Below are 9,239 nucleotides of genomic sequence, written 5' to 3' on the forward strand. Positions count from 1 at the left end.
CAGTGTCCACTGCAACATGGGGCAGGACTCCAGCAGCAGAGGCTGGAGTCTGGCTGCCCGGCAGAGTTGCATGGCCACCACCAAGGAAGAGATGACTGTGGCTGTGGGTTTTAGCCCCGTGGCTCTGCTTCCCTGGGGGGCCTGTCTCTGAGTCAACGTGCCAGCCTTGGGCTGGTGGGGCCAGCCGTGCCTTGGGCTGCGGTCTGGCAGGGGCGGTTGGGGGGGCGGCTGGGAAGCCTGGGGCCCCTCTCTGGCAAAAATAGCCAGCAGTGGTTAGAGCCGGGAGGATGAGTCAGGCAGGAGTGCAGTGGCATCTAACCCCTTCACTGCCGCTGGAGCTCCCTAAGGTGGTTTGCCTCGGCTGTGAACCCCAAGATCAAGCTCTTTCCCTGGCTGTCCTAGGGTTGGGCTCAGTTTGGGATCCCGAGGTGCTGCTCTTCATTTCTTGTGAAGCAAGTCTGTGAGCCTGGAGCAGGAGTATGGGCCGCCCAAAGTGCGGATCCGAAAGGGCAGGAACCTCTGTGAGCAAGGATGCTTGAAAGCCAAGGGAAGCATGGGGCAAGCTGAAGATCGTTGAGGGTACCAGAGGCTCTGCTAGGGCAAATGTTGAGGCCAAAGCTGACCCCTCCCAAGGGGGCAGACGCAGGGCTTGGAGGTGGGCGAAAGCCAAGCCACCCAGAAGGCAGTTTTCCCCGCTGGCTCCCAGTGCCCGGTGGTGTGCTCTTTCTGAGGACTCTACACGAAACTTCCACGAGAGAAATTAGTTCTCAGCTTGTCTTCAGTCTTGTCAAAGACTCCCTCCTAGCCACCCAGCACTCCATGCCGAAACCGAGGCAGAGAGAAATGACCACTTGGGACCAGGGTTCTGGCTCCCCAGTTTGGGTCGGTTCACCCTCCTTGCAGCCTTGGCGACTCCAGAGCAGGTGAGAGGAACTCTGGCCACCTCCCCCTTCAGAAGAGCCAAGCCTGAACCCGGGCGTCGGGGGAGAGGGTGTGTGTTCGCCGGGAGGAGGGGGAGCGACTGCGCTCCCGGGTCAAAGCCGGGGGTGCGCGCAGCGGGGTGGGGATGCCCCGGGCTCGGGGAGGGGCCGCAGCTCTGTCAGCTGCGGCAGCGCCGCCCGGGAGCTTCGCGCGAGCGGAGCCAGAGCCCCCAGTTCTGCGCTCGCCCTCTCGCTAGCATTCTCCATCGCTCCCTCCCTTCCTCCCTCCCTTCTTCCCGGAGGCCGCGGCGGCACTGGGAAAGCGGCGAAGAGGAGTGGCCCTGCCCTGGAAGAATGCGGCTCTGCCGAGGGCGCAGAGCCCGACACATTCTCCCCAAGGTCTGAGCAGCGCGAGCCGAGGCGACCCGATCCCGCCGGTTGCAGATCCCGAACCAGAGCAGCTGGAGGTAATCGGCACCGGGAGAGCGGGGAGGGCGGGAACACGCACACGCGGACTGGGCAGCCAGGCGGGGAGTCGGACAGACACGCGTCCGCCCACAGGGGCGCAGAGATGCAGAGAGCGCCAGGGGTACTACCAGAAATAAAGACCTCGCAAATAAAGCAGTGCCCCCAGATCTGAACACGAGAGCGAAGGGGTGGGGACCGAGGTTGGGACCTGTGAGGACCCGATGGGCGACGTTGCGGAGGCGGGAACGTGTAGTTAAGACGGTGGCGGACGAGGAAGAGGACTCAGCCTGCGCGGCGCGATCCCTTTCAGGCGGAAACCAGTCCCCTCCCCGTCTTTGCCGCACGTGGAGCCTTCCCCTCCTTCCCTGCTGCGGAGAGAGGGGAGAGGCGGTGGGGAGTCCGTTCTTCCACCTTCTCCCGGAGGCTGCACGCCCTCGACGGCACCTGGGGCGACGCGCTCCCCGCCCCCACCCGGCCGGTGGTGGGAGCCCCCTCCCAGTCTCCCCTCCCGGTTCCGCGAGGGCGTGAGGCTGCGCTGGGCGGGGGAGCAAGCCTGGGGCCTTGCACGGGGAGCCAGGGAGGGAGGGGCGCTAGGTGGGGAGGGGTGTTGCTGTGCGGGCTTGAGTTTGACCATGAGCGTTTGTGTGCCTGGCACTGTGTGCGGTGGGGTCGGCTCCGGGGGCGCTCGAACAAGTCCCAGCTGCGAGGCCCCCACTCCTCCTCCAGGGCCCAGGGACTCTGAGAGGCAAGGGGGGATTCCTACTGTTTCGTTTGGGAGCAGATGAGAAGGGTCGGTGGGTGACACTGGTGAGTTAGGAGCCCGGAATTGGGCTCCCTTGCATTGGCCAGGAGAGCCGCCCTGTTCCGGAACCCTCCTCAAGTCTCCCTGCCCCGCAGGCCCTGATCCGTCTGCTGAGCGGGGCCTTCGGGCCCGGGCTTCGCCATGCCGGAGGAGCCCCGGCCGCGGCCTCCGCCCTGGGGCCTCGCGGGCCTCCTGCTCCTGGGGCTATGCAGTCGGTGAGGAGTTTCCCCTGTCGCCCGGCCCCCTCCCCACAGCAAACCCTCAGCCAGAAGCGTTGCCCCGGGGCGGGAGGAGTCGGAGGGGGCGTGAGGCCGGGACTGCAGACCCAGAAACACCTTCTCGGTCCCCAGGGCCCTAAGCAATGAGATTCTGGGCCTGAAGCTGCCGGGCGAGCCGCCGCTGACCGCCAACACCGTGTGCCTGACGCTGTCGGGCCTCAGCAAGCGGCAGCTGGGCCTGTGCCTGCGCAGCCCCGACGTGACGGCGTCTGCGCTTCAGGGCCTGCACATCGCGGTCCACGAGTGTCAGCACCAGCTGCGCGACCAGCGCTGGAACTGCTCGGCGCTGGAGGGCGGCGGCCGCCTGCCGCACCACAGCGCCATCCTCAAGCACGGTGAGCCTGGCGGGGCGGACCTGCACCGCCGCGGGGGCTGGGGCGGAGGGCAGGCCGGGGCGGGCGGAGGCGGGAAGAGACGGGTTCACGACTCCGGGAGGTGCCTCTCCGGGAATTCCCCCCGGGAGCCTCGAAGAGCTAGGTCTGGCTACCCGTCTGGGCCTCTGCACTTCTGACTTCCACCTGCTCGCTGCCGGCAAGGCAGCTGGGTCCCTGCTCCCTACCCGAAGGCCCCCCTTTCCTGCTTCCACCCAGCTGGATCTGGATTGCACCTGTGAACAAGAGATGCCCCAGCCCTGGAAGCTTCAAATGCCCCCCCCCCATTTACTCCCCTAATTTTCACCCCCTCCTTGCCGGAGGAACAAGCCCAGGCTGGTGTCCCCAGAACCTCAGTGGAGGTGGGGTGCCGCCCCCAACCGTTTAAGGGTTAAACCTACTCTCCTAATTGCCGGGGTTCCCAGGAGTTGAGGCTGGGAACAAAGACCCTGATGGCTTTGAAGCAGGGGGCAGCCCCCTCCTTGTGCTGTGGGGGCCCCAGGTGGCTTTCACCTGAGCAGGTGAGGACTGGCTGGAGAACAGGTCACTGCTGGTCTGGTCTGAAGAGCCGTGGTCCGGAGGCATCGCTGCCTTTTGCCAGGCCAGGCTCTGGTTTACTCCTTGAAGGAGTGAAGATCCATCCCGGTCACGGCTCAAGGTGGGGGGAGTATTGCGGGGACTACAGGGTTAATAGACAGCTGCCATCTGCGGGGGAATTCCCAAGACGTGTGCAAACAGCTTCACCCCTGGAGGGTTGGGGTTGGGGGGGGGGGATCAGGAGGTTGGGCTAGGAGACTTGCATCCTGGGGTGGGAAAGGCCTGGCCCCTATGGAACTGCAATCTCCATCCTCTCCGGGCTCCAGGAAAATGAAGAATTCTAAAAGGAAGTGAGGGATCCCTTCATTCTCCACAGGACATTCTGTAGGGGAAAGTTTTGATGCCCAAATGAGAAGCACGTCTACCTGAGGTTGGGAAAGGCTGGTTATCCTGAGCCTCTGTGACCCCAAAAACAAAACAAAAGAGCCAACATTTTAAGAGGGCCTTAGGGAAAATCACTCCCACATCTCTCCTCTTCCTAGCATTTTATAGAGTAACAGCAGGTTAGGATAAACATAAAGAGCAGTCTTAAGGACAAATATAAAACTAGAAACAGGAAAGGTGAAGGACAGCTCTACATCTCCAGTGCTTTGGGTTTTGGGGTGGTGGAGGTTAGGCTGGTTAAAAGACTGATTTAAAATAACCCTGAGGAAGAAGGAAAAAAATGAACCCCAATGGCCTCTGCTTCAACCCCACCCAAGCTCCCTTTAGGGCTGGGGAATTTCTAAGGCTTTCAGATGTAGAAGTCAGTGAATACATCTTCAAAGACCACAGGGATTCCCTTGTAGTCAGCTCCCAACCCCAGGGGTCTTTCCCTCTAGGCTAGCTCTTTCATCCACACCTGAAAACCCCAGGTTTACAGAGTAAGAAGAAGCCTCAGAGATCATCTCAACCCATCCTCTTGCTTTATAAATGAGGAAACAGAGACTTTGTTTCAGTTCCGCAAGAAGTTACTCAGCTAGTAACAGCAGGGTCAGGATTCAGTTAGGAATTTTTGGAATTGGAGAGTGGCTGTTTATTTCCCTCTGCCTCCCTACTCTCAGCTGCCTGTCAACCTTACCCCCACAATCACACCCTTTTCTCCCCAGGTTTCCGCGAGAGTGCTTTTTCCTTCTCTATGCTGGCTGCTGGGGTCATGCACGCGGTAGCCACAGCCTGCAGCCTGGGCAAGCTGGTGAGCTGCGGCTGCGGCTGGAAGGGCAGTGGTGAGCAGGATCGGCTGAGGGCCAAACTGCTGCAGCTGCAGGCACTGTCCCGGGGCAAGAGTTTCTCCCACTCCCTGCCCAGCCCAGGCCCTGGCTCGGGCCCCAACCCTAGCCCCCAGGACACATGGGAATGGGGTGGCTGTAACCATGACATGGACTTTGGAGAGAAGTTCTCTCGGGATTTCTTGGATTCCAGGGAAGCTCCCCGGGACATCCAGGCACGAATGCGAATCCACAACAACAGGGTGGGGCGACAGGTACGTGTGTACAACTTATCCTGGGTTTCTCTAGCTCTCTAGGCTGGCTAGAGTTTGAGAGGCACAGCAGACTAAGAGAATGAGATATGATAGGTGATTGTCACCATCTGGGTGGCCTCAAGCAAGTCACTTAACATCAGTTTTGCTACGTAAAGAGAGTCTAAAGATACCTACTTTACAATGTCATTAAAAGTGAGCTAGCAAATGGAGCCCCCAGCAGAGTCCCTCATCCTTGACAGATGCTCATTACACAGTAACTATTATTACAGCTGTCTTCCTTATGGGATTTAGGAGTGCTCAGGGCCCAGACTCCCCATTTTAGCAGTGCTCACTCTAGAAAAAGCAGTGGACTGGGAGTTAGGATGACTGGAGTTCAGCCCTATTACTAGCTAGTTATCAATTGAGTTTCTGTTACCAACTAGTGATTGAAGATGGACAAATCCCTCTGTTCTGGCTTCAGTTCTCCAACCATATAATGAGGGAGTCAGGCTATCAGCCTCTTTTTCTTCTGATATTCCAAAGTCATTTGGTCATTCTTGCCTCCATTTGTCCCTTCCTGTGCTTCTCTGTTCCCTCCCTTCTTCTGTGCCTCTGTACTCTACCCACTTGCTGCCCTTTCCTTCACCTCTTCCCTTCTGATGCTCTAGGTGGTAACTGAAAACCTAAAGCGGAAATGCAAGTGCCATGGCACATCAGGCAGCTGCCAGTTCAAGACCTGCTGGAGGGCAGCTCCAGAGTTCCGAGCAGTGGGGGCAGCACTGAGGGAGCGACTGGGCAGGGCCATCTTCATTGATACCCACAACCGCAACTCCGGAGCCTTCCAGCCCCGCCTGCGTCCCCGTCGCCTCTCAGGAGAGCTAGTTTACTTTGAGAAGTCTCCTGATTTTTGTGAGCGAGACCCCACTGTGGGCTCCCCGGGCACGCGGGGCCGGGCCTGCAACAAGACCAGCCGCCTGCTGGATGGCTGTGGCAGCCTGTGTTGTGGCCGTGGGCACAATGTGCTTCGGCAGACAAGAGTAGAGCGCTGTCATTGCCGTTTCCACTGGTGCTGCTACGTGCTGTGTGATGAGTGCAAGGTCACAGAGTGGGTCAACGTGTGTAAGTGAGGGTCAGCCTCACAGCAGGGTGGGGAAGGGGAGGGGCACCTTTACAGCCTTTTGCTCTAATTTTTGTCCAAGGTCAATCTTGGCCTCTGGAAGCTCAAAGTATCTACCTGGAAACAGCTTTAGGGGTTGTGGGGGTCAGATGGAGTCTGTGATATGTGGCCTTCTCCTCACAGTTGAAAGGCCTTGGGGAGAAGATGTCACCCCTCTTCTGCTCCTTAAACACCTGGATGGACTAAGGTGAAATGCACTGTATTGCCTCCCTCTCCCCAACCCTGAGATTCCTTTAATTCTGATTTACACTCCTTTTGGCTGAGGAGACCCTAAAGTTTAACCACTCTTCTTCTTTGAGGGCTAGCCTCAGGCATTGTGTAGAACTATGAGACCTATATCTAGAAAGAAACCACTCACTCCATTTACTGTTCTCAAACTTCTCTACTGCTGCCTAAGCCCCCTCTTGTGGGGTAATGGGAGGCAGTGGTACAGAGGTTTTTCTTAGGGATGGGACAGAGTGCTAGGGGGTGCTCTCCCCTGAGTCCTCAGAGTCACCTGTCCAGACACCATCTGCCCCCCATTCAGCTGATAAACGGGACCCTCCAAAGGAAGAGTTTTACCTACAGCTCTCTGAGCCTCTCTATCTTTCTTCAGCAGAAGGGGTGGGAATGGATAATTTATTGTACTGAGACTTGTTCTTGATTTCTGTTTGTAACTAAAATAAATTAAGTTACTGGATTGGTGGGTGCAGATGGTGGTATTTCTGCCCACACTTGGGATCCCAGTCCCTGGATTTTTTTTTCCAGGTGAATTCTCCTACCCTCCTACATTCAATGACTTTATTTATGTGTATCCTGCCTGGTTTCACAAAGGATTTAAACCTTTGAAATGGTCCTCAGTGAAGTAGTTGTCAACTCTTAGTGTGAAAAAACAGGGGGGATTTCTACGTATGAGGGGCTAGATATCCAAACATTTTACTCTCTGTGTGCCTCAATGCCAGATAATGCCTTGGTCACTGCCCTCGAACAAGGCTTGGATTTTTTCCTCCCCCCGTAAAGTTTTTTTTTTTTTAATCATTTTAGAGAGAAAGGAGAGAGGGGGGGAGGAGAGAGAGAGAGTGAGAGAGAAATGTCAACTTCATTGGTTGATTCTTGTATATGCCCTGACCAGGGCTTGAACCCACAACCTTGGCATATTGGATGATGCTCTAACCAACTGACCTACCTGGGACCAGGGCTCCCTGTAAAGGTCTTGGTAGTAAATATATTAGGTTTGTCGGTTTTGTCACAACTACTCAACCCTGGATTAACTACTCAACTCTACTGTTGTAGATCAAAAGCAGCCATAGACCATATGTATAAGAAAAAGATGTCTAATAAAATTTAATTCACAAAAACAGTCTGCGGGAGCAGATTTGGTCCTCCAGCTGTAGTTTGTTGACCCCTGCTCCACACCATGAGGTCACCTCTTTTCTAGGGGTTTCAGTTCCTGAAGGTATCTCAACATCAAACCTGGACTCAAAAGAGCAGGTGCTTTTTTCTCTGGCTCCAAATTAGAGAACTTGGGAAGTAGACACAAGACTAATGGGAAACACATAAAAGGGGCTCCCATGGTCAAAATGGAAGCTTTTTTTTGCTCTGGAAACCAGCAAAACCAGCATGCTCTCCTACTGAATTATTTGTGTATGTATTTTGTCCTTCCTTATTCAGAGCTCTGCTGCATTTAACCTTAGTGAAATAATTCCTTTATCTTTTAGGAGATAACCATAACTAGAGAAAACAAGATGTCTTTTTTTTTTTTTCTTCTTTTCCAAGTGAGAGGAGGGGAGATAGAGAGACAGACTCCTGCATGCGCCCAGGCCGGGATTCACCCGGCAACCCCCATCTGGGGCCAATGCTCTGCTCACCTGGGGCCATGTTTGCAAGCCAGCTATTTTTAGTGCCTGAGGTGGAGGTTTCACAGAGCTATCCTCAGTGCCTGAGCCATTGCACTGGTACCAATCGAGACATGATTAAGGGAGGGGAAGAGAGAAAGGCAAAGAGAAAGAAAAGGGGGAATGGGAAGGGGTGAAGAAGCAGATGGTTGTTTCTCCTGTGTTCCCTGACCAAGAATCGAACCCGGGACATCCACATGCTGGGCCAATGCTCTACCACTGAGCCAACCAGCCAGGGCCAGCAAGATGTTTTTTATTCCAATCTTTCTATTTCTAGCCCAATATATTTGAAAACAAACCATTATGTTCCACTTGGAAAAAGGATATGCACCATACATTTAGAATTTTACAAGTGACTGTTTGTGGGGTTGCAAGATATTGACTCTATAGGTCATCTCCTGGGCCAAGGAATGTACAACTAGAATGTAGAATGTAGAGCAGTAGTTTGTTATAATCTTCCAGGGCAATGATTTTCAACTGGTGTGCTGCAAGAATTTTTAAAACTGCAATACTTTTTAGTTAGGGGCACTGACTTCTTTCCCCTAAATTATCAAATAAAAAAATAACAGCCAACACAAAAACTGTCTGGTGTGAATGAATCAAAACTGTACCTACTTTTTGTCAGATTGGCAAAAAATATATTTTTGGTGTGCCACAGAATTTTAGTAATTAGTTTATGTGTGCCATGAGGTGAAAAGGTTGAAAATCACTGCTCTAGCTAATATATATATCTGCTACCCAAATTACTCTCAAAGTCAGATGAAATAATGGTAGTAAGAACATTTTAGAGGAATGTTAGGTTAGGGCAGTACTTTATGGCAAAATTTTATGTCCCAAATATACACTTGAGCATTGATAATTCTGGGTTTGGAAATTTGATGGAGGCACTGACTGAGTCCAGTGAGTATGTGGCGGGGTGGGGGTGGGAGAGTAGGCGAGAGAGGGATGCAGCTAGATTGGACATAGAATATGAGAGAGAATAATGATGAGGAATATTCAGAATGGGAATCTCGCACACTCAGGAAGAGAGAGGAGAATCTCTGGTCGAGTCACAGTAAGAATATTTCAGCTTTTTTTGGTTTCCATCCTCTGTACTCCCTTTGGCTCCTCTCTAGCTCTCATCTTTCGTTAGACACACTCTGTGGCAAACTTAAGTCCCAAACCACAACCTTGAGACATTCCAAGTGGATTTTGTCAGCAAGGCCAACACCCCCCAACCCCTGCTCCTGGCACACGTTCTGGGCTCAGGCCCAGATCTCGGGTCAGTGGCAGGAGTGGGAGTGTGCAACCCACAGTGTGGGTGGCTACAAT

The 9,239-nt window shown here is 54.3% G+C and overlaps 1 protein-coding gene across 1 annotated transcript; it reads left to right on the forward strand.

Annotated features, from left to right (window-relative positions):
* Nucleotides 1–1,155: 1,155 nt before the first annotated feature.
* On the forward strand, nucleotides 1,156–6,818 carry WNT10B (Wnt family member 10B). Its single transcript, XM_066365780.1, has 5 exons — nucleotides 1,156–1,387; nucleotides 2,286–2,405; nucleotides 2,541–2,803; nucleotides 4,525–4,898; nucleotides 5,546–6,818. Exons 2-5 carry the CDS (start codon nucleotides 2,332–2,334, stop codon nucleotides 6,002–6,004), a joined length of 1,170 nt encoding a protein of 389 aa, XP_066221877.1. The 5' UTR covers nucleotides 1,156–1,387; nucleotides 2,286–2,331; the 3' UTR covers nucleotides 6,005–6,818.
* Nucleotides 6,819–9,239: the final 2,421 nt, after the last annotated feature.

The sequence above is a fragment of the Saccopteryx leptura genome, chromosome 2, assembly GCF_036850995.1.
Source record: "Saccopteryx leptura isolate mSacLep1 chromosome 2, mSacLep1_pri_phased_curated, whole genome shotgun sequence".
NCBI classification, from domain to species: Eukaryota; Metazoa; Chordata; class Mammalia; order Chiroptera; family Emballonuridae; genus Saccopteryx; species Saccopteryx leptura.

Excerpts from the sequence above, each read along its gene's own strand:
- WNT10B (XM_066365780.1), top strand. The coding sequence starts at position 2,332 with ATGCCGGAGGAGCCCCGGCCGCGGCCTCCGCCCTGGGGCCTCGCGGGC. Across the intron at positions 2,406-2,540 it reads CTCCTGGGGCTATGCAGTCG|GGCCCTAAGCAATGAGATTC; the intron begins GTGAGGAGTTTC and ends CTCGGTCCCCAG. Across the intron at positions 2,804-4,524 it reads CAGCGCCATCCTCAAGCACG|GTTTCCGCGAGAGTGCTTTT; the intron begins GTGAGCCTGGCG and ends TTTTCTCCCCAG.